General features: G+C 37.5%; 1 protein-coding gene across 4 annotated transcripts in view; it reads right to left on the bottom strand.

Annotated features, from left to right (window-relative positions):
- The window catches only part of HECTD2 (HECT domain E3 ubiquitin protein ligase 2), a 92321-nt gene extending 71648 nt beyond the window's left edge, over nucleotides 1–20673 (bottom strand). The window contains exons 1-2 of one of the 4 annotated variants that reach the window (XM_032245553.1): nucleotides 19299–19649; nucleotides 5755–5884 (exon numbers count right to left, since the gene is read on the bottom strand). In XM_032245553.1, coding sequence (XP_032101444.1) covers nucleotides 5755–5884; nucleotides 19299–19436 — 268 coding nt within the window. In that variant the 5' untranslated portion in view covers nucleotides 19437–19649. Of the gene's footprint in view, nucleotides 1–5754; nucleotides 5885–19298; nucleotides 19650–20112; nucleotides 20239–20376; nucleotides 20396–20462 lie in introns of those variants that run through there. The other 3 variants (XM_032245554.1, XM_032245555.1, XM_032245556.1) reach the window with 3 other exon arrangements.
- Between the last annotated feature and the right edge of the window lie 3692 nt (nucleotides 20674–24365).

Below are 24365 nucleotides of genomic sequence, written 5' to 3' on the forward strand. Positions count from 1 at the left end.
ACCTTCCAATTATCCATTTTAGTTCCCTACTATTAACCATGAGCAGAAAATCAAAGAGTACCAAACTTCTGATGAAAGCCTCCAATATGGAGGACAGAGACCAAAACAGACAAAAGCAACGTGGAGGAATCAGAAACCATGCAGGAAGAAGAAAAAAATTTTAAACCTATCACTAGCTTTCTGAGAGGAATAGAAGATAGTACAACCATGAAATAAAAGGGTACCATTAAAAAGAAAGATTCAGAGGGGAAAAAATTCTTCACAATTAAAGGCATTATAGCAGAAGTAAAATACTCAATAGGAAAGTTTTGAGAAAATTCCCTAAATCATAAAGCAAAAGAGAAGGGAAATACAAGTAAAAATGTAAGAAAATTAGGAGTCCAGAAAGTCTGGCTTCTGAATAATAGGAGATCCAGAAAGAAAAGAATAGAAAAAACAGAGGAGAGAAAATCATCAACAAAAATAATTCAACAAAATTTTCTGGAATTTCAGGACATACAGCTTCTAGACAAGTATATAGCAGCACAAGGGATGAATACAAACCCACACCAAGGCACAACTCAAAATCTCCAAGGCAAGAGATGGCTCAACAAGCTTCCAGAGAGACATACAAAGGTAGAGAGATACCTGAGTCAAAGGAACAGGAATCACAGTGGCCTGGGGTGAGAACTGCACTCCATACAGACTAGAATGAATGCCCTGAAATTTAGCAATGTTGCCACCTGTCATCACCAAGACCCTGACTGCCTTTTTACTCTTTTTTTTAAAACTAAAGATAGAATGTACAGGTGAGCCTACTTCTTATTCCTGGCTTGCCAGGGGTGTCATGAAGTCCCTGCTCTATGCTTTCTCTGCTGACACAGCTGAAGACATTCACTTCACCTCACAGATTAAAACCTATAGTACTCTTGACAGTTGGAGGGCTCTTTCTGAGAAGACTTCTAATAGTCTCAATTGCAGCTCTGCTAGATGTCCCAAGAGGTGTCCTTTGTTTCTCAGGACTCATTAACACAGAGGGAACTATAAAAATGGGAACAATAGTTAACCTCTGGACAGAAAGGTGGGGCAATGTGATTGGGGTGGGTTCCCTGGGGCTTTTACAGTACCAGTAGTGCTCTTTAGTGCTGAGTTCTTGGGTTTTAATTTTATTATTAAGATGTACAGAAATGTTGACTGTCATCTTCTGCATGTGTAACACATTTTGGACTTAAAATGTGTGCCATCAGTTGAGATAAGAGTAATGTTCCTGCCCTATCATAATACCTTCCTCCACAATATATATACATTGTCATAACATGTATTGAACTTCCTAAGACATAGTATTAAATATTTTTAAATGCTTTCATTCATATCTTTACAACTTCATAAGGTAGCTTCTTTATTATCCAATTTTACAAATGAGAAAATAAACACAGAGGGGTTAAACAGATTTTTTAGGATTGTACAGTTTGTATGTTATGAAGCCAGAATTCAAACCCATCCTGAAAAGCTACAAAACCTGTGTTATTCTGACTGTTGAACAATGCCAAACCTTATACTATGTATAAAAACAAATAAAAAAATGAAAAACTAAATTCACATGGGTGTAGGAGCTAGTAAACTGTAAGACGTCCAAAGAAAGAAAAAAATTCAAGCATCAAGCAAAATCAATATATTAGGAAATTAACCATTTAAATCATAAAACTTAGGTGTAAATGACACTTTACGACTCAACATGCCCAATTTCCTCATTCTACAAATGTTCAGTCACGATAAAAAACAAGAGGGCTAAGTCATCTGTTTAAGGTCACACTGGCAGTTATAGGTAGTAGTGGAGTCAAAGACTCATTTCTTAACTGACAATGTGTGAGTCTAGGCATGTAATAATAAATGAGTTACAATTTGAAGGATCCCTGTATCAGTTTAGTACTTTGGTACTGCCTATGACTACTTCAATAGTGGCAGGCAGCTGAAAAGAGGAAAGACCAGAATGGATTAGTCATAACAAGGGGTGTTTACATCATTGTCTATAGGATGACTTTTCTGAACATTTGGCAAAAAATAAAATTGAAGGTGGGAGAGAGAAAGGAAGAAAGATGGAAAAAAAAAGTCTGACTCACAGGACTTTAGCCATCAGTGCCAAATAAAGCAAATACATTCATTAGATTTTGGAGATGTACTTTTTACTAAGTTCAATGATGTATGTGTTTGTAAAACTGTAATAAAAGCATCAGTGAAATGTTCTTTTATGAGCCTAGTTATAAAAACTTTTGAAAGTCTCCTCTCTAGAAAGTTTTCTTTTATGAAATAGGTGTCTTAATCTGGACATATCTTACAGAACTTATTACAGCCTTGAGATCGGTTTGATATTCCAACAGGGCATGCCAGAAACCCAGAAAAAGTGCATTCCATTCATTCGTTACCTCATTCAATAAATTATTAACTGAGTATAGACTACATGTACCACATGCTGGGTCTTTAAAACAAACAGATGGATTCAAACTGAAGGAACTGTACATGCTTTTACTCCTGGGCCTAACAACCCCACTTCTAGAAATATCCTATAGATACACCTGCAGATGAACAAAGTGATATATGCATAGTCATTCATTGTGGCATTGTTTACAATAACAAAATAATGAACACAACTCATTTCTTTTAATAGGAATCTAAGTAAATAAATCCAGTTTACTTACTCCAGTAACAATGTACATCCAATATATTCCATCTGATGGAATATATTTGTAAAAAACAATAAAATTTTCCATGTACTGATACAGAAAGATATCTAGAATACATGAACTGAACAAAATGCAAGGTTCTAGATGATGTATACGCAGTTACCTACCAAAGGTGGAAAATGAGAATATTTATTTATATTTGTTTGCATTTGCCTAAAAAAAACAACAGGAAAGAATACAAGAGTCAACAGAAAAGACAGTGAGATGTCTGAAACATTTATTTTTACATTTTTCATTTTTGAAAATGTGTTACCTATTCAATAAAAATAAAATTCATTTTCATTTTGAAAATGTGTTATCTATTCAATGAAAAGTTGAGTTTAATATAAAAAAGAAAAAATAACTCTTCCCATAGGAAGAGCTAAGAAAAGTCAAATCCAAGTTTTCCACTCTGACCAAGGAAAAGATCTGAGAAATTTAGTCTAAAGTCAGTCCATTCTCTAAGGAAACCTGAAGATGGAGTTATCTGGGCCTTGAAAATAATACTTCTTCTAAGGTAGGAATCCTAACGTGGCAAGTCCTTTGCTTTCCCCAAATGGCAAGCCCTGTGCCAGGTTTCGTCTAACAGCTGCCCCTCAAGTTGCTCTTAGAGAAACTGTGAAACTCTGTGGTACTTGATCTGTGAAGATCACTGGACTCACACACAGATCCCATCGTTATTTCAGCTGAAGACTACTTGTTCTTCCCTGGCTATTTTAGAGTGACAAAGATCACAGGATGCTTTTATCCAAAGTGAGTAAAAACTGCAGAATTCACTATGTCATATCAAGGTTCTACTAAACTCATGAAATGGGTTGAGCTGGCTATGGGCTTGCTCCTAAGGTAAATGTCAGAGTTCATAGCTACTCTTTTCTGAACTACCTAGACTGCAATGATATTTTTAAAAATTTGGGGAAGAATTGCTTCATGTCTTTTAAAGATATTCTGTGCTGCTTAAAAATGTTTCAAGTGTGAAAGGGGCATCATAATTTTAGAAAGATACAAAAGTGTAAGAGAGGGTGTAGTGCTAACCTCCTCTCCTCTATCACTTACCATCCAGGTTGTTTCTCTGAAGATGTATCACCACTAGCAGCTGTTATAGTAGGTAAAATTCCTACACTTTTCACATCTTTTTAAAAGGGCAGCCAATTTGACAGGCATACCTAGTCATGTGATCCACAGGGAGCAAAGGCATTCCTCAGCTGTTAGGTGAACCCATGCTGGGTTTTTGCAGTTTCCCTAATACCACTTGAAGATGAGACAGGGGAAACAATCAGTTAGAGTATACCCAGCATAGGTCCTGCTACCAAAGAAGAGGGAGGAAAACTGTAATAACTGCCAAGAATGAGGCATCTTTGAGAAAACACTCTTATTGGCAAGTAAGAGTGGCTTCCCAAGAGATCAAGTAATTATAAACATGCTTACATTTGGAAGATGTAGTCTAACTTTCTATTCAATAAAAGAATTACTTCCACAGTGCCCCTAACAAATGAACTTCATGCCACACCTGAATTGAGGTGGCATCCAGATAGAACAGCTAGGAAAATTCAGTACCAGGAATTCTAATAAGATAAAGGAAGTCTGCTAAAAGGTCTATTCACCTAGAGTCAAACTCATGTATGCAAATACCCCAAGTTCAGGTTGGGGCTAAGTCCAGATTCCACAAGACTGGCACAGATAAGAGGGAGGCAGACATCTGAGACACAGATGAGGTAGAAGCTCAAATAAGTGGACCATATTCAGAGTCAATATAGCCACTCAAAAACTTGTAGGCATATGAGTTGGCAAACTGACTTCAGAGATCAAGATATTAGTACAGAAAGAATGGAGTAGATAGAAATGAGAGTGTGAACTCAAAGGTGCCTCCTTGGGGCAATATTGGCACGATGGAGGGGTGCGTGTATATGCAAATAAATAAAATAAAGAAGTCATCAAAAGAAAATGTTCAAAAATGAAGTATTATAAACACTAACCTGTAAGAATGTAGAATAGGTCTAGCACTGGCTTAGAGTATCAAACAGAAAATCTCTGTGTAAGAATAATTTATACCACGTGCAGCTTATGGACATGGGTAATTTACCAGAAACTATGTCCTTAAATATTTCTAGGTTTGTTTTGTTTGGTTAGAATGTGAGGGGCATTTAAACCTTTGAAGGTTTGTCTTGTTACAAGGTGAGGGGCACTTAGAAGTATTTAAGTAATGTCCACTTCCTGTGGTAAAACAGTATAGAGCTACATAAAGAAACATTAATAATATATACAATTCTACCTCCCTGAGGAAACTATGAACAGATTAGTGAGCACCCTCCTATGCTCAAAGTACAAAAGGTTTCGCTGCACTTAAAAACACTGGAGTCATATTCTACCTATAATGATGTAACTTACTTTTTTTACTTTACAATGTATTGTGAACATTTCTCTTAGTCACTTTACGTACATATCATATTCTTAATAGCAGCACAGTATTTGCAATATAGACTAACATAATTTAGTTAACTAATCTAATTAGATTGATTCAAATATCACTACTATAAATAATGTACATTCTTTCCATTTATCTTTTTACTTATGTTACATCTCTATAATATTTATGGTAAGCTTTTCCATTCAAACTACCTTTTGGTCTTTAGATAACAGTTTTATAGCTTTCTCCATATAGATTTTACACATTTCCTTTTAGGTTTATTTCTAAGTATTTCATCTATTTTCCATAAAGTCTTCTAATTGATAACTGCTCAAATATGGAATATCTACTAAATATTTGCATACATACATTTATATAATAGACATATAAAATATATATGTATATTTATTTTATAATGTAGCAGCCTCTCTAATCAAATTTGTTTATTATTCACGAGTTTTGTATTTCATTCTCTTACTCTAGGCAACAATCACCTAAAAATAAAGATTTTGCTGTTTCCAGTAAATATGTATACAGCTTCTTTTTGTTGTATTAACTAGACCTATCAGAACAATGCTGAATAATTAATGTCTACTTTTTAAATAATTTAATAATATACTTTCAGCCAACATATATTTAAAAATAATTTACCATTCTTGATGTTAGGGAAAACGAGATGTGCAGGTGAACTTCTGTTTTCAGCGGCTTCTTTCTTCGGGCTAACAGCTGAAATAAAACTGCTGAAAGTGGAAATCTGGCCTTTGGCTCCTCTGTCCAAACCCTAAAAACAGAAAAGTTAACATTACTATTTAATTCCTACTACCTATACTTAAATTATTTTATTGCAAAAATCACAAACATTTATAAGAGACTTTAACTTGATGATACGTAGATAATAAAAATGTATATAAATTTAACTCACCTTTTCTAGGACTTAACTGCAAGGGCCTTATCATCTAACCACTTACAAATTGATAAGTTTGGAAATGGGAATAACAGTACCTATCTTACAGAGTTATTGTAAAATTTAACAGAAATAATGCATATAATTAGCATTGTTCCTTGCACATTGTACACCCCCCATTAATGTTAACTACTATTTCAACTATGTATTTAAATAATACTATTTTTGTGACCTCCATAAATGTTACTTTTAATAAATAGCATGCATGTGATTCTTTACAGGCTGATTCACTGAAGGCTATCCTCTCATGTGACGCAACTTTACAGGTTCGGGTAAAAAGACAACCCTTTAGAGTTTATTTTTTCTAAACACTGTGATTAGGTATACCAGCATTTTTTTTTTTCATAAGTAGTGCTTAGCACTTTGGGATCCTTAGGCACAGGTAACAGCAATCTTCTAAAACACAGAATCTATCCATTAACACATCTTACACAAAATAACTCTATAAAATTCATAGTCCATATTTAATTAATCAATATTTTGTAATTAGACATAAAATCTTTACACATAATTTAAAGTGCAAGATTAAGCTATAGAGCTGCCTCAGAGCTTATTCTCAGCTCTCTGAGATCTTTTTATACTATGTTTCAGCTTCCAAATGCTCAAGGGAATATAGTAGTTAACTTCTTTAACATCTACTTTTTAATTCTAACGGTAACTTCACTTCCACAGTAGAGGAAGAGTTTTTCATCTCCCCCTTAATTCACCTGAATGATAGCCATTTACCTTTCCAGAATTCACTCATATAACATAGCAGAAGCATTTACGCTCACTAAATTCCTCATTCTCTTACAGTTAGGTAGAGCCATCTGATTAATTCTAATAGGCTACAAGTGGAAATTACATCTGTCATTTCTGGGTCAGAAAGTATCAGTGCATTTAAGACTGGGGCAAAACTCTAGCTCTTCAGTCTTTTCAACTGTGGCAACCATCCAGGCTGAGTCGTTACAGCATCTTAGCTTGGGTTCTTGAGTAACTATGTGAAACAGAGCCAGTCGTAACCAATGTTAGACTACCATTTGCTATAAGAAATGTTAACAGTTTTCAAACACTGAAACCTGGGGCTAATTTATAACTGCAGAATAGCCTATCATAACTTGCTTCTGAAGCTTTTTCCAGTGTTCAACATTTCTACAAAACCAATCATTCTTATTTATTCTTGTAATTTATTTAAATTGTTCCACTGAAATTATAATCATTCTAATATTGACCCTTCATGCTGAACTAAAAATTCATCACAAAGATTGTCATACAGTGGATCTTGTGCATAGGTGCTATACTTTAGAGTGAATTTTTTTTTAATTAGTATAAAAGAGCCCAAAGACAATAAATTTCAGATACTATACACATAGAATTAAAAAGTCTCTGGAATTAAGAGACTTTTAGAAATTAGTTAATTCCTTTATTTAACAGAAAGAAAAGTGGAACTATCTGAGACTCACCTGAAGTGACCTAACAAGCAATGGAGACGAAATGGGCACTAAATGGGAACCCGAGCGACACTTCCATGAGTAAAGTACAGAAACATAAGCATTTTTTTGGTGTGACATCTTTGCTTGTTCATAGATTTTACTATAATTTGTTTTGTTTTTGCTTGCTACTTGGCTCTTGGCTAGATTTCAGCTCAGTAATGTCTGGGTTTATATTTCTGTGTTAGGAAACAAATTATTTATTGAGTACTTGTTATATACCTTCTACTATGGTAGCTTCTTTAATACATTATAACATTCCCATATGTATTTACACCCCATTTTATAGATGGGGAAATTGAATTACCATGCCCATGTTCACAGAACTGATAATTGGAAAGCCAGGATTCAAACTCCAGTTTGAAGGACCATGAAATCTGTATTATCAACACTTATATTACAGTCTCTCACTTTAGCAGCTGCCACTAATTAAGGGCTTACCATGTGACAGTAGGTGTGTTAAACACATCAGACATTTTTCACAGTAACCCTTTGTGGATGATGTAATCTCTGCTTTTATGGGTTAAATTTAATTGCTTTAGGAGCAAGTCACTTAACCAGAGAAAATTACATAAGCAGATCTAATTGTACTTTATGGAAACTTCTGATGTCCTAAGCCATCCAAGAAAGCCTGTAACATTTTCTTCTCTTTTCTTCCCCCTTCCTTCATCTTTTCTTAATAAAAGGAGGTCTCAAAGAATATTGCTTAGTTCACTTGTGGGATCTCCAAATAATAAAAATTAAAAATTCAATTAAGTTTTTCAACAACTATCAGTTATAATGTCTAGTGGATTTATAGAATCTCAAAGAGAGAAAACTGAAAAGAGAGGTAAGACAGTGATACACATTATCTTTCTATAAAATAGTAAATTATGTAATTGCATAATATTGGTAAATTAAAGCAATTTGTTCAAGTACACAAAACTAGTGTGTTGATTAGGAAAATGAAATCTAAACAGGTTACATATTTGAAAAAGTAAATCATTCCTTATTACATATACTAGGATGCTTAAATAAGAATTTTATTAATGACTGGAGCTAAGTTTGCTTATTTGTATGTTTTGTTCTGTCAGAAAATCTTAATAATGGGAACAAATGCCAAACTGGACACACAAATTTGAAAGTTATAAGAAAGTAAACAATTTGTAAAATAAGGTTAGACATGCTTATATAATAAATGGTCCCTCAGCAACAGACCTTTGTTAACTGTAAATATCCACAATAATTTAACATATGAAGGGAATTTTTTCATTGGCAATTGTCATGAATGTTATCTAAGACTAAGCAACAGTGGAACTTAGGGAGCAGTGCAATTGGAATATAGAATCAGAAAGGGAGAATGGTCTAGCAAGATATGACTAGAAAGGTAGGTAGTGGCCATATTATGAGGCCTTCAGGCTACAGAGTATAGATTCTATCCTGGACGGAGATAGGGAAAAATCACTGAGGACTTCTAAGCAAGAAATGATCATATCTGTATTTTAGAAAAAAATCAATATGGTAGCAAGAAATGACATGATCATATCTGTATTTTAGAAAAAATCACTAAGGTAGCAGTCTAGGGAATAGAATAAAGGACAGGAATACTGGAAGCTAAACCAGGCCTACTGGGAGAAATGAAATTTGAACAGAGATAGTAATAACAGGGAATGAAGAGGAATGGCAGCCTGGGCCAAGCAATGACCAAATGTTAATAGCTACTTCAGGTGTAAGTCTGAAGCATAATGAGAGTGAACAAACCCTCCCATCAATTAAAAAGTCAATGAAATGAACAATGTAAAATGCTTTCTTCAAATTTCAGACGAATAGGCATATTTTGACACCCTCACTGTATAGAAGAGGGTATCTTTGAAGAAAATTCTAGACTGGGTTATATCAACATGATTTGTGAGTCACTATAAAAAGGAACCAATGCTCACTAGGAAAAAGTATGCTTTGCATGAAAAAATTACAAATTTTTATAACAGGATTATTGTAATGTAGCAACAGAAACCTACAACAAGCTTGTCCAACCCACAGCCCACAGGCTGCATGCAGCCTAGGATGGCCTTGAATGCAGCCCAACACAAATTTGTAAACTTTCTTAAAACATTTAAAACATTTTTGTGATTTTTTTTTTTTTTAGCTCCTCAGCCATAGTTTGTATTAGTGTATTTTATGTGTAACACAAGACAATTCTTCTTCCAATGTGGTCCAGGAAAGCCAAAAGATTGGACACACCTAATAATACAAGGACAGAACTGTGGGAAATATTGGCATGTATGATGTGAGCTGGCAAAGGAGATTAAAAATGAATGGCCAAAGAGATAAGAAATCCAGAAGAAAGTGATGTGTTAAAAATAAGGGAGGATAAAGTTTCAAGAAAAAAAATGGTCAATAATTTTAAATAATAAAGAGTAGTTAGGCCTAAAATGTGCCTAACTGAAATGGGCAATTATGAAATCTTGAGGACAGCCGAGACAATAGATTCAGGGTAATGGTAGTGGCAGGGACTACAAAAATAAATTGACAAATGAATGGGAAGTTAGAAAATGAAAGCAATGAGCAGGGATGGCTCAGAAGCTTTACTGCAGGGGAAAAAAGCCTGAAGAGGGAAGAATGCAAAGGTTTGAGAGAAAAGCTGCTAAACACCTTATCATGGCTGCCAAATCTAATGTCCCCTTCTATTTAAATTGCCCACTCATGGTCCCCATAGCATTGCTATTATTCTTTGTGCAGGAATGGCTGTGGATTAGAGCAGAGGCAGGCACTCGACCAAGAGGTAGCCCATCTGCAATTAGGGTAGCCACGTATTAGTTGGCTTGGGATGTTGGACATTGATGCTTCCTAGTAAGTCAATCAGAAGTCTTTCCAGATTTTAGAGGAATATAGAAAACACTGACTAGCTAAGAGAGAACAGCAGAGGCACAAAAAACAGCCAGTCTCTGTTCCTGTTTGTTTTCTGGTTCCAATCCATGTATGTCATTCCAATAAATTCTCTTTTGCCAAAAGGAGGCATACTGGACTGATTTTCTTTCTTTTTTTTTTTGTAATTAGAAAAGCTTAAACAACATAAAAAATCCTTGGTCTAATAAATCTCTTGTTTGTAAAATAATTGTGCTCTTGACACTTTATACTTGAGATGACATGAAATTAATCATGGATACTTTCATGACTGATAGATTTAAGTAAATCCTCAAAACAGCAGTTGCCCCACATCAGCTTCCACAAACGAAATCTTACAACCTAACACTTTCATGAGGAAAAAAAACCAGGCATCATTTTGTGCAATGGCAAACTGATTAATACTAGAGAATAAAATCAAGAAGTTATTGGGTATTAATACGACACCAAACTCCAGACTACACTAAATGTTGAAGAACATTACTTTACAAACCTTCTAAAATTTGGACCACAGCTATTACATCTGGCTTGGTGAGAAGTTTAGTAAACGTTATCTATGTGTCCTACAGAAGAACACTAAAGGTGATGGCCTGGAATGTGGCCAGGTTACATACAGTGGGCTGTGGGTGTTGAAGAATAGAGTAGCAGGATACTCAACCAGCTGTTCCAGATTGAAGAAAAGTACAAATAGAGAACATAGGGGAAAACACTAAGATTTTTCATTGAGGGAAAAAACTACTCAACATATTTAAACCTGGCATAACAAATAATAGACCTGATTCTCTAGGCAGAGGCTAACCATACATTTATTAAACTCGAATTCAATAAACACTGCAAACAGCAGAAAAATGTTATGTAGTAATTAAATAACTAATCAAAAATCTTACTTCACAAGTACCTCACATGGGCTTCAATGGTCTTTTTGATGATACAGTCACACAAATGATATGTAAAATTATAGTATAAAATAATCTCAAAATATTGAAATACACAAATACTTAGAGTCCCTGTTCTGCTATTAACATAAATATTTTCAACCTTGTTTTAAATTTTATTTGAAGACATGAGTTCCTACTTTCAACCTTTATTGAGGAACAGTCTGAATCTTAAATTTCCGATTTCTTCATCATATTTTTCTACCAATGGCAAAAAGCAGAATAACCATGGTTTTCCATAATTGCTTCTGAATTGATTAACAAGTTCTACTATATTCAAAATTCTGGTAAAATTTATTTTGATCATCCTCTCTATTCCAAAAGTTGCTTTAGAAGACCAGCATTTTTCTTCACATTCTACCCAATCCTTGAAAAAGGAGTAAGCGCTGGCTGTTCCATCATGAAACACTTTTCTGAATTAAAATATTTTAAATTGAATGGCTATGTCTACGAAATTCACCCTTTAGTCTCAATGAGTCCAGAAATCTGTGATGCATATAAACTACTTTTTCAAAAGAATGAGTGGCTTCCTGAGATACTGAGCAAAGGTTATTATGTCAAAAGACTGGTAAGAATAAGTATATTTATATGTTTCAAATTAAAACAGAAAAATTTAAGAAACCCTGCTTTACCAATTTTTAATAAACTTACCGAAACTACCAGTCAGAGCCATCCTGGAGCCAACAATATAACTTAGAGTCTACTATTAGGTCCTGATACTGGGTTAAGACATTTTGTTTCTCTTTTTGTATTTTTCACAGTTCCCTGTAAGGATGGTAGGTTATAAAATCAGAAATGCTAACTTTGTTTTACATCCTTCTACTAAGATATGAAAAGTCAGCTACTTTCAAGGTGCAAACTTCCCTCCCAACCTACATAGCACCAGCCCAGGTTGGTTTAAGTGATATAAATCATATCTTTAAATGGAGACTAAGAAATACAGATGTGGATTCTGAAACAAAATTTTGTTCCTGCCCCCAACCGCCAAAAAATCAATGCAATTGATCATAAGATGGCTGAAAATTAGCCCTAAAAACATTAGTCCTGAAGCTCAGAAATTTCAGTGTTCATTTATCATTAGGAAAGCAAGGTGGCATCAGAGATTTTATTCATCTATTTTATTACATAGGAAAAGATAAAAATACATGAATACATTATGCTTACACAGTAAAATACTACTTTTAAAATGTGTAATTTGATGCAGTCAAAATTTCTCAACCAATTAAGAGTCTTGTTCTTTTTTTTTTTCTTTAACAAAAACATCTAGAACAAAACTAAGTTAATTTGAAATATATTAAGCAGACCTAAATTTCGGACTGACTTTTCAATTCAGCTGAATTGGTAAAATCTCAATAATTTCTATTTTTAAAAGGCATATTCATTTAATTGTTCATTTCAAAAATGTTTTTAATAGCTTACTAGAATGTCACACAGATATCCTCCAAGTTACACATCTCAAGAACAAGTAGTTATTAATATAGCTCATCAGTATAATATTTTACCATACAAGAAGGGATTCTTCACTCAGAGTCAACTATAAAACTATTTTTTAAAAAAAAGGAGGAAAAAATAGGGAAATCAAAGCTTCTTAGGGCTTTTTCAGCTCCATCTACTTCCTCACTCATCTTCTGTTGATCTTTCTCTACTCTTCTTCATCTCTAACTAAAAATAAATTTCCAAACACTATGCCAAAAGTTGCTACTTGGCAATAGTAGCTGTACACCTTTTGAGGGCTCTTTCTTTTCCCCTTCAAGAGAAATCAATACAACCTGAGACATAAATCAGCCCCAAAGAGTTCAGAGAGTGTACGACATCCCTTAATTCTGGGGGGTTGGGAGGGGCAGGATAACTCTGATTTGTGGGGGACAGTGTAGGGTCAGACAGGTTTATAAAGGCAAAAGCAATACATACAGGCCCTAAAGCTTGATATAGAAGGCTGTGGAAAAAAAGAACTACATCCACAGGACAGGAGTAGAGTAGAAAGGGCTGGCTGGCTTACAAACAGCTTTTCAGCTACAGATGTTGGTTTGTAAATACAATCATGTATCTCTTAACAATGGGGATATTTTCTGAGAAACGCTTCGTTAGACAACTTTGTAGCTGTGCAAACATCACAGAGTGCACTTACACAAATCCACATAGTATAGCCTATTACACATCTACGTTATATGATATAGCCCATTGTTCATGGGCTACACCTATAGAGCATGTTACCATACTGAATACTGTAGACAACTGTAACACAATGATAAGTGTGCATCTAAACATATTTAAACATAGAAAGGGCATTAGACCACCTTCAGATTATGTGATCTGTCATTGACTGGAACATTGTTATGTGACACATGACTTTAATAATCTCATGTAACATTAAGTGCTTACTTTGCACAAGGTTTTTTCCTAAATGTTTTATGTGTATTAATTTAGACTTCATTTCTACCTTAGGAGGTAGGTTCAAGTATTATTTTCCCCATTTTATAGACAGAGAGTTTCAAACAGCAAAGCAGCATCATTTTTAACTTTTTGGAGGTTCTCTGGTTCACAATGTATACTGACCACTTTTCTCCAATTGTTAAATATAGTTATAAATTATTCGTGTCCTAACAGGTTATTTATGAAGGGGGGAATAAGCAAGCAATACATTATGGGTTTGCAGTTTAAAAAAAGGTTGATAAAGAGACTTTACAACCCGCTCAAACTTAGAGACTTTCTGGGTATGTATTTATACAGCCATAGCCCTCTCTTTTTATGTCTTACATCTCTTAGACTATTTTGCTTCAATCAAACTGATTTTACATACAATTTAATGATTTATTCATACCATAAAAAAATCAGATATCCTAGAACAGATATTTCCTGTAATTGTTCTATCTCTACTAACAAAAATTTGAACAAATTTGTTACTGGACAACATGCTTTTTTTCAAACTAGAAATACTGCTATAACTGCAGCTTGCTTGTACCACATGGCCCCTATTGCCTATGACCACAGATACAGAATGTTCAGAATTGGGCAAACAACATGAGTCAGAAATGTCTCAGTTATAAAGCAACCTCTGTCCTTGACTAGCCATTTTACTCTTTAGCAGGGTACACATAACCTGCTCAGATTCCTTTTCCGTGAAGTGGGAAAATATCTTCCTCAAAGGATTGTTGTGATTGCTTTTGGTTGCATTAATTAACTAAATAAAAGAATACATGGCAAATGTTTAGCACAAAGTAGACACACAATAAATAGCTATTACTGTTATAAACACTTATTTTGTATATTTATAATATCTGTAGTTTATTAAATTACTTAAAACATCACCACCATAGCATTCATTCTTTCCCGTCTTACCTCTTGTTTAGAACATAATGAACAAAGGACACAAGATTTTCCATATATAATTTGGGATGCTGTTGACCTCATCTGGAAACCTCAGAATCCTTTTCCTTTATTAATCTTTCTTTTCTTTCATTTCTGCTGTCTAGTTAGGTTCCATATTGTGTGTATGCTTACATCCCTTACACTCTGTCCCATGGCCACCACCTTAGTGGATGCATTCATCACCTCAGGTATGAGCTACAATGCTCCTTCCTTCCTTTTCTTTCTCCTTCCTCCTCTAGTTAAACTATATACTACCACTGATTTCATTATGTTGTTCCTCTATTTCAGAAATTCCAATAGCTTCCCACTAACCACAGAAAAAACTCTAAGCTTCTCTGCCTAGTGATCTGGCTCCAGCCCGCATGCAATCTTTCTTACCTCCCACAAGTTCCCAGCATGCTTCCATTGGGTTCGCTTTATTACTCACTAATTTTTCCCTTTAAGCCTTGATCATGTTGTTTTCTTCGCTGGATTACTTTGCCCACTTTCTTCTGCCTATCCAAACCCTATCATTTTTCATGGCCAGCCAGCCTAAATCATTACCTTTACTTCAAGGCCTTTCTTACAGTTCTGCACTCCGTGATCTCCTTTCTCTCATCTCCGATAGTACAAATTGTTGCTATGGCTCATTACAGCTTTGCTTTTCATGTGTTAACCCTGTATACCCTGAGGCAGATACCATTTTTTAAAACCTTGTTTTTGCATTTTTTGTCGCACCTAGCACAAAGCTAAACATAACAGATGTTCGATAATTGGTGGTTACATTTTGTCCCAGGGGCTCCATCAACCCCGTTTATACGCACCTGATAAGCAAACTTCTCATTCTTGTTACTGAACTTTCCATCAAATCCTCTCCACACAACTTAAGCTCACCCTCAAGCTCTTCCCCTCTTCTTTCATTATGGGCTAGCATCCCTTTAAAATTCTCAACTAATTTCCTCCCATTTCTCTTCATCTACCTGACCTAAGTCAAATCTAGCTCTTTCTGGAACCCATTGTACTGGTACCCTATCCCATGTAGAACCTCTCTTTTCTGTTCACCTGTAGGTGTAGAAGTAGACAGTCAAATTCATCCTCACAGCCCGTTATTTCTGCCCCAACTCTGAGCATTTTCTTCTTTCTCATTCACCACTTTTTAAAATATTTGTAATACATCAGTAATTTATAATAATCCACTCCAATCCATCAACCTCAGTAAATTTAATATTCATAACATTAGCCCTTCATAACCATATACTACTTCAAATTCTTTATTCTGCTTGACTCCATGGACTTTGCATCACCTCTCCACAGCAGCAAGGCCAAGACCCAAACACTGAAAGTCTCTGAGGGCTCTATCTTGAGCCTCTTGAACATCTTTAACTAGAACCACGTAACCTGCCATTTCTTTCAATTACCCATCACACCTGATTTCTGCTGTGTCTCATCCACTTAATCCATGCCCGTGAGCAGTCCATTTCAAATGCTGCTCCCCAAACTAAGTAGATTTGGGAGAGGGTGGTTACAAAATACAGAATCCTACGTCTTGCCCGTGGAGCTTTTAACTCAGTATATAGAGTCTCAAGTTTCAATCTTAGTATACCCAGGGAATTAAATTTAAAAAGATGCCTGAACAACATGCCCAGAAATACTCATTTAATAAGCCTGAATTTGGACCTGGATAATGATGGCTTTTAAAGTTCCTCAGTTAATTCTACTGTGCATCTAAGGTTGAAAACCAGTACTCTAGGGTGAGATGCAGGACAGGACTTTAACGTGCTACCAAGGTAACTCTGTGGCCAGTCAGGTTTGAAACTTCTGTGTTAGGCACCTCCTGACTCCTGGAGTGGACTTCCTTCATGCTTGGGTAGTCTTAAGATAAAACACTTTGGGACTGCCCTTTCCAGCATTCTTTTTCCCACTCCTGTTACCTTTCTGTAAACATACAGGATATAACCTAAACTCTTCAGCCTTAATTAGGGTCACTGTAAACTGATCTTCCATTTATTTTAGTAAGCAGTCACACATTCAATTGTTTCCACATTCTCATAAATGTAATACAATGATTTTCTGAAAAAGCCACTATTATAGGGTCATGAATTGAGTCATAAACACAAAGTAGACAGGTAGAGCCATAAAGCTGGGGCAAAAAGGAAGAATCACTGGAATGTCTCAAAGAAAAAGTTACTGATGACAAGTAGGTTCATAAGCAAACCTCTAGGAGCTCTATTTAATCTACAGGAGGCTGAAAAACAACTAAAGAGGCCACAAGCTGTCTTTGCCTGCCCACCTACCTCACACACCAAGACCTTTTTCCCCTCCCCACACACACCATAGCCTTCTCTAGCCGCTGTGAAAGTCCATCACCATCCCAGTTCTCCTGGATTTCTTATTCTTTGAATGTACCAAGGACCAAGCATAGATTTTCTATACTTAGGCTCTTCACTGCTATAGCTCTGAATTGTAGCTTTGAAGTCTCTCTTTGACACACACACACACATATTCTGCCACAGATCCTGTCATAAATTCTGGTTTTTTTTTAGCTGTCATAAAAAATCAGTGGTACTGACTCCAAAAGACTTTATAAGGCACAAGAGAGGCTGAGGCAGGAGAATGGCTTGAACCTGGGAGGCGGAGATTGCAGTGAGCCGAGATCGCGCCACTGCACTCCAGCCTGGTGACACAGCAAGACACCGTTTTAATTAAAAAAAACAAAAACAAAAAAAAACTCAAGTTTTTCTATGTATCTTTATCCTCTTCTATTCCAACTTACATCTTTTCAAAGTTTAATTCAAGATTTAAATTTTTTTCTTGAATATATTCTCTGTCTAGTAGTACAAGTCCATAATCCTCTATTTACAATTTCAGTCTATAAATTCTTGACACTGTTTTTGCAACTCATTTGGAGGCAAAAACATGCACCTGTCCTGAACTGACTTGACGCTACTGACTTTGTTTCCTTTAGCATGAACATATACATTTCACTGCAATTATTAATATGCTTGATTAGAGAGAACTGGCTAGGCCCTTACTGTGGGTATTAAATAACATACATGCACTGAATTACCTTTCTAAAATCTGAAAAACTTGAAATCCCAAAGTAGACTGTAGACCTGTATCCACATTTGTAAATTTTTATTCCAAAATGGCATTTTTTCAGTTACACTGAGATAAATAGGTTTTTGGGAAAGCATGTGCTTGAGGACCTAAGCCCACTCATTTAACTGTTTCTATAAGAAAATGCATTTACTGGTTTAAACAACCAACTTAGAAATAAACTGCTGGAACTCTGTGAGTTAAAAACTTCCTATAAAATATCTGAAAGCCTGAGGTAGTGGCATCAAGAATCAGGTTTCCAAACAGCTGGGTGACAAATTCCTTCAAAGCATTTCCCAGGGTAATCCCTAACCCCAGCTCCAATCTACCAATCAACTGTAGCTACCCTTTTAAATGTGTATCATTACTGTCCACAATTTGCTGCACTGATTTAACTTAAAGAGCTTGTTTAACAATTTCCAGTTATCACGGCCCTCAGACATTTTTAAAAACCTACCGAATCCAAACATTATTCTTAACACCAATACAGTACTTAACGAAGAGTGAGCTATTTTGGTAAGTTCTTAGTCATTTAAGAGGGAGGTTTTAAGAAATGAATTGCAAGTAGGAATAAAGAAAATGTATAATGTTCACTAAACTTTTACTATTTTGTCACAGACAACTGCATGACAAGTCATGATCTTTAAATATATCAAAGCAAACTTTCAAAAAGTACTTAAATATTATATCAAAATAAAAAACTGCGAAATCCGAGGTTAATTTTTTTTTAAATTGTGCTTCAAATTAACCAGTCACAACCACCAGTAAAAATAGGGAAAGTGGGGGAGGGGGCTGTCCCATGACATCATCTGGCAATATGTAGTTTGAAGCCTGAGAGCGCTCTCCAAATAACCCTTAGGAAGATACAGCTGGGAAATGAGCCCTGTCAAGCTTAGATAACTTGAGTTTAAATAAAAGGTTCAAAAAGCCTCCCCCAACCTGAGTCACATGTCTGTGCCATATGAAAAATAAAACCATCACTGATGCATCTACCTCCCACTACCCTGACAGCAACGGAAAGGTCACAATTAAGTGGAAACTCGCCGCAGAGCCTGTTTAATCTGAAGGGGGAAGGGAAAGAAAAGCGAGGAAAAAGACAAAAATCTGCGCGCCTCCAAGGAAGGCAGGCACCTCTGTGGAAAACCCACTCCCGCCTGCTGACACCTATGCTCATCCAACAAACCATGCCGATTCAAGACGCAGATCATGCTCTTCGAGAAAGTGGGGGCCCAAGCCCTAGAAAATAACCCAAACATACAGCGGTACCGACCACCCCCAGCGTTTCCCGAGGGTGGAAGGTGTAGCTCCCGAAGTGTTCGGGGATGTCCACGAGGCACAACTCTTTATATTTCGGCCCACGGAAGGGCGGCCTGGGTGCGTCTTCCTGCACTGCCCGGGCGTCCCCAGGGGAGACGCGGGCCTCCTGGAGCCCCTCACCCGGCCGCCGTCCCTCCCGACTCCCGCCGTCGGGGCGCCAGGCAGCCCCGGCCCAGCACCTACCGCGGTCGCGCCGGCGCCTGCCGACACGATGGGCGGCAGCTTCTCGCGCTCCGGCTCCTTCCCTTTCCTCTCCTCAGGCGCGGCCGCCGCCACCACCAGCGGAGTGGCGGGCGAGGGCACCCGACCCGCCTCACTCATGTCGGGCCGGGCGGCGGCAGCGCCAAGTGGCGGCGGCGGCCTCAATGTAGCAGGGTCTGGCGTTGCTGCTGCCGCCGCGGCCGCGAGAGGGCTCTGGGCGGCCGCTACCAGCCGCCGCCACCGCCGCCGCCGCCACTCCGCCCCCGCGCCTCTGCGCGCGAGCCCGAGGCCGCGCGCCCCCACGGCCACCCCCGCGCGCGCCAGCCCTGCGGACGCGGCTCCCCTCCGCTCCCACAGGTTTCTTGCTCCCGCCTCCCCCGCGTGCCCGGGGCTCGCGCGACGCGAGTCGGGAGCGCCGGCAGTAGCCGCCCTCATCAACCCTGAGAGAAGGCGCCGCGGTCGACGTCCGGCCGCCATGTTGTTTGCAGAGTGTCGTCCGAGATGACGAGGAGGGGACTCCCGCACTGGGGCAGCGCAGGAGAACCTGGACTAGGGATGGGCACTGAAGGAGACATGTCGAGCCCTGCAAAGGGTTGGGCGGGGATAGAGTGTCCGAGTGGTACCAATAGGGCGGGACGTAGGCACAGACTACCCTTCACTGGCGGCCCTGGCCTGTGGTGCCCTAGTCCCGCGGACGAGCGCCCTGCGGGTCTGGACTGGTGGCCTTTTGCCGCCTTCTCCCAGGCGCCCACAAAGCTGTCCGCCTTTGGGCCTCTGCCCTCTTATCCTTGCCCGCCCTTTTCAGCCCAGGAGAGGCGGCCCTGAGCCGGCGCAGCCTGAGGAGACAGCCTTTCCTGCTCAGCGACGGACCCTTTCGTACAAGCCTCGAGGGCCTCAACCTACACCGGCAAAGCCTGGAGGTGGGGAGGAGTGCGACGTGGTGGGCCCCACCTTCCCTCTTCCCCCACAGGATTGGACGGCCAGGCCACACTTTCCCTTCCTGTTCCTCTTGTCCCTTTTTGACTGCCAAATCCGCCTCTCCCTTCCCGTTCCCACGCACCTACGTTTTGCTCTCTCCTCGCAACCCTTTGCTGCCTCCTATACATCCCTTCTTTGTTCCTTTCCGTTTGTTAGAGATGTACGTACCCAAACCCTGCTGCACAGTCCTCAATCAAATCATTAGAAATAGGAGTGAGAACTTGAAAGCCGAAGAAGAGAGTTTTTAATTATTGAAATTAAAATATCCTCCACCTCTGCCACGACACCTAGACACTTTCCCTTCCTTTGTTGTCGCCCCCTCCTTTTCCTTTTTCTCTGTCTACTGGAGCAGCGGAGACACCTGCTGATCTAGGAGAAGGGAGAGAGTAAGAATGTGCTATATTGCCTATTAAAAGCGAGAAATTTCGATATTCAGGTCTATCAGATTTTTAATCTGTGCCTTCATTATTTTATTTGAGGTGGAGTGAATTTTTAGATTAAGAGTACCTAGGGCCAAATATAAGAACCAGAAATATCTCTGAAACAAACCCAAAGATGATTTGGGAGTATCTATTGTTTTACATAATTTGGAGTTATTATTAAAACTAAGTACTAGTTGTGCATATGAGATGAGGTTGCATGTTTTTCAGACCCACAGTTTGTAACAAGTAGATCTGAAACAAGCAATGTTGCCTTCTAAATTATGAAATCTGACTTTAATTATAGAAAGGATTTCTACTTTAATATAGTTGCTGTTGCCACCTATTGTTAATTAACAAAAGGTATAGAATTAGTGCCGTATAGTCAGCAAAAAGTATTTCATTACTAATTAGCATTGGAGGGAAAATGATGTATCCAGGAATTACTTTGAAGCATCCTCCTTCTCCTTTCTATTAATATTTTTCTTAAATTCTTTTTCAGGATTTTCTTTCCTTTTTTACTGAAATGCTCATCCCATAGAGAGGAACATACCATTATTTTCTGCTTTAACAGGTCTGTATGCTGATCATTGATACAGCAACAATTCAACTGTTATTTTATAAAATGAAGTCTTTAACTGCAATTCCATATATTCTATGCTGCTAAGTCTAGGTTGATAGCACAAATGCTATAGAGGGAAAAGTATCCTCTTTCCTATTGTTTTCAACTAGATTTAGTAACTTGCTATAAAAATGCTTGGATGAGAAACCACTTGGATAACAGACCTTCTGCTTTCTTTTTTCATGTGTGAGACTAAATAAAAGTGTGTCTGTACATGTAGTCACATTCAATAGAACAAAATGCTTAAATATTGGCAAAACAAGGCAAGTCAGAAATGTTAATTTCTGCTACTGCACCAGAGTAGATAATAACCCATTTCTTAACAAATTCTCTGAGTAATTCACTTGTGAGTTCTGTATAAAAAAAGATAATTTGTTCATGTTTCCTTTTACTTCTTATTAAATAAATGTCCTCAATCACACCACCTCATCCCTCCCTCATACATAGTCCAGGAGGGGGTTGGAGGGTGGGAATGGGGCCTGCTGGGAAGCTGTAGAATGATAGCTCTGAGGGAACTTGTGGTGTGCTTGAGAGAGACATTACCAACTGCCATCAGTGTGCTTCTGGAGACCCAGAAGGGAAAAGAGAGTGTTGTAAAGCAGGACATACAGAGAGCTCTGGCCATTCTGTACAGAGATATGGAGAAAGTGATTTTTAGCTATGCCAAGTGTCAGAAGTGCAACAGTGAGGGTATCCAAGTATAAACTCATTTGCTTTGGAAAAACTAGGAGTGTGGTATGAGAAGCGTATCATGTTTCTAAGTCCAGATGGAAAACCTGAGCTCATTAATTTACCTATGGGGAATAGGGTTTTGCAGGGTGGGAGTGGAGGTTAGAGAACTCATTATTTCCCTGGAAGAAAAAGAAAGACAAAATTGCAAGGTAGTGGAAGGTTGAAATTATAGATAACTTGTATTTTAATTACATATAGTAATACTAATGTAGTAAACAATAGCAAAATAGGTGCACAGGTCACCTAAAAATAGTTTATACCATGAATACCTTAATTTTGGAAGGTATAGCCATGAAATAGTGCAACTTATTTTTTAAAAAAGACATCTTTTGTATAGTTCAACTGAGTGTTGTCCTAAAGTAAACTTAGGGAAATATACTTATTTTAGCCATGTTGATCTTATTAAAAATATTGTCAGAACTTTTTCTTAGGTGTAACGATTGTGGATTTTTAAAATTACTATTTAAAAAATAATTTGGCTGGGCACAGTGGTTCATGCCTGTAATCCTAAAACTTTGGGAGCCAAGGCAGGTGGCTCACTTGAGGTCAGTAGTTTGAAACTAGCTTGGCCAACATGGTGAAAGCCTGTCTCTACATACAAAAAAAATTTAGCTGGGAGTTTTGGTGGGCCCCTGTAATCCCAGCTACTGGGGAGGCTGAGGTAGGAGAATTGCTTGAACCCGGGAGGCGGAGGTTGCAGTGAGCTGAGATCACACCACTGCACTCCAGCATGGACAGCAGAGCGAGACTCCATCTCAAAAGAAAAACAAACCAAAAAAATCTTTTATTTTTTTAAAAAAGATGCTTTGTGATTACAGAAAAACATAGAAAATACAGATTAGTGGAATGAGTTAAACTTTAGATATTCACTAAGACCTTGCTCTGTATGTTTACAGATATCCTGTATCTACACATACACACACACCACACAGTGTTTCTTCCACTGTTTTTATAAAAATAGAACATACTGAAAGACTGTTTTGAATCTTTGTAACTCATTCTTTAGAATAACCCCAGTGATGTGATAAATCTTTAAAGGATGTTTTTTAAAATTGCACAATGTTATACAGAGCCAAGACTGAAGAATAAAGTGAACAATCATCAAGCTTTGTATTTTTAATCAGACTTCTCTTGAATCTGTTCTCTGTCTGCATGCCCATTGCCGTTGACCAAATCAAGGCCTTCAACATCTCTAACCCCGATTATTTCCGTAGCCTGGCAACTGGTCTTGCCTTCAGTTTCTTACCTGCTCTAACAGCCACCAGAATGACCTATTCAAAATATATAATTTCTTGCCCGCCCTTTGTTTTAAAATTCCGTAGTAGTCTTTCAAACCCTTTATGCTAAAAATTTGCCCCCTAGTGTGGCATTCTCCTGAATTCTTTCAAAAGAAGGCATTTTCTTATTATCCTAAATAGAATCATTCCTTTCTTTCTGCTCCCAGATCATGTTGTATATACTTACTTTTATAGACCTATTACAATACATCTTAGTTATTTGTTTCCCTAATAAGTCATGGCATGGATGAGAAAGACTGTGTCCAATTACTCCTTGAGTCCCCACTACCTGGAGTGTGCTATTGAGGGTGACTGGAGTGTGCTATTGAGGAGGCACTCAGCAAACTCAGAAGAAACGAAACAAGATGTTTTCTTGAAGTGGTTTGTACAGGGACTCTGAAATCTTTTCCAAAGATAAATTATAAAAATGCTCTGAGTGATGGACTAGACTCATTCAGATGATTTGGTCTTGATATTGCTTCTTTAAAATCTTAATCTTCTAGAGCAGTGCTATCAGTAGAACTTTTCGTAACAGGTGAAATGGTCTATATCTACACTGTCCAGTATGGTAGCCAATTGCCTCATGTAGTTATTGGGCACTTGAAATGTATCTATTAGCAGAGCAATTGAATTTTTAATTTTAGTTCACATTATGTAAGGTATATTTGAACAGCCACATGTGACTAGTGGCCACCATATTGGACAGTACATTTTAGAGCTGCATCTCAGCTATAAAAGATCAAGTCCAAATTAGTGGCTCACTAATTAATGGGCCTTATTGTATCTTAACCTCATTGTTCAGAATATATGTAAGCAAATGTTCACCAAAGTAATGACAGCAGGTTTAAAAGAGCTCTGATAAAAGCCTAAAAGGCTAAATAACTTCTTCCTTTTTTATTTTCTTTTTTAAATATTGTTTTCATAGGAGTTTGCATATGTTGGTGAAACCAAATTTATGACGTGGCTGTATGTGTTTTCAAGTTGGTTTTGGATGTCCTCTTTAGATATTTTCAAAGGAAAT

Source organism: Sapajus apella, unplaced genomic scaffold, assembly GCF_009761245.1.
Source record: "Sapajus apella isolate SASKATOON/1434 unplaced genomic scaffold, GSC_monkey_1.0 scaffold58, whole genome shotgun sequence".
NCBI classification, from domain to species: domain Eukaryota; kingdom Metazoa; phylum Chordata; class Mammalia; order Primates; family Cebidae; genus Sapajus; species Sapajus apella.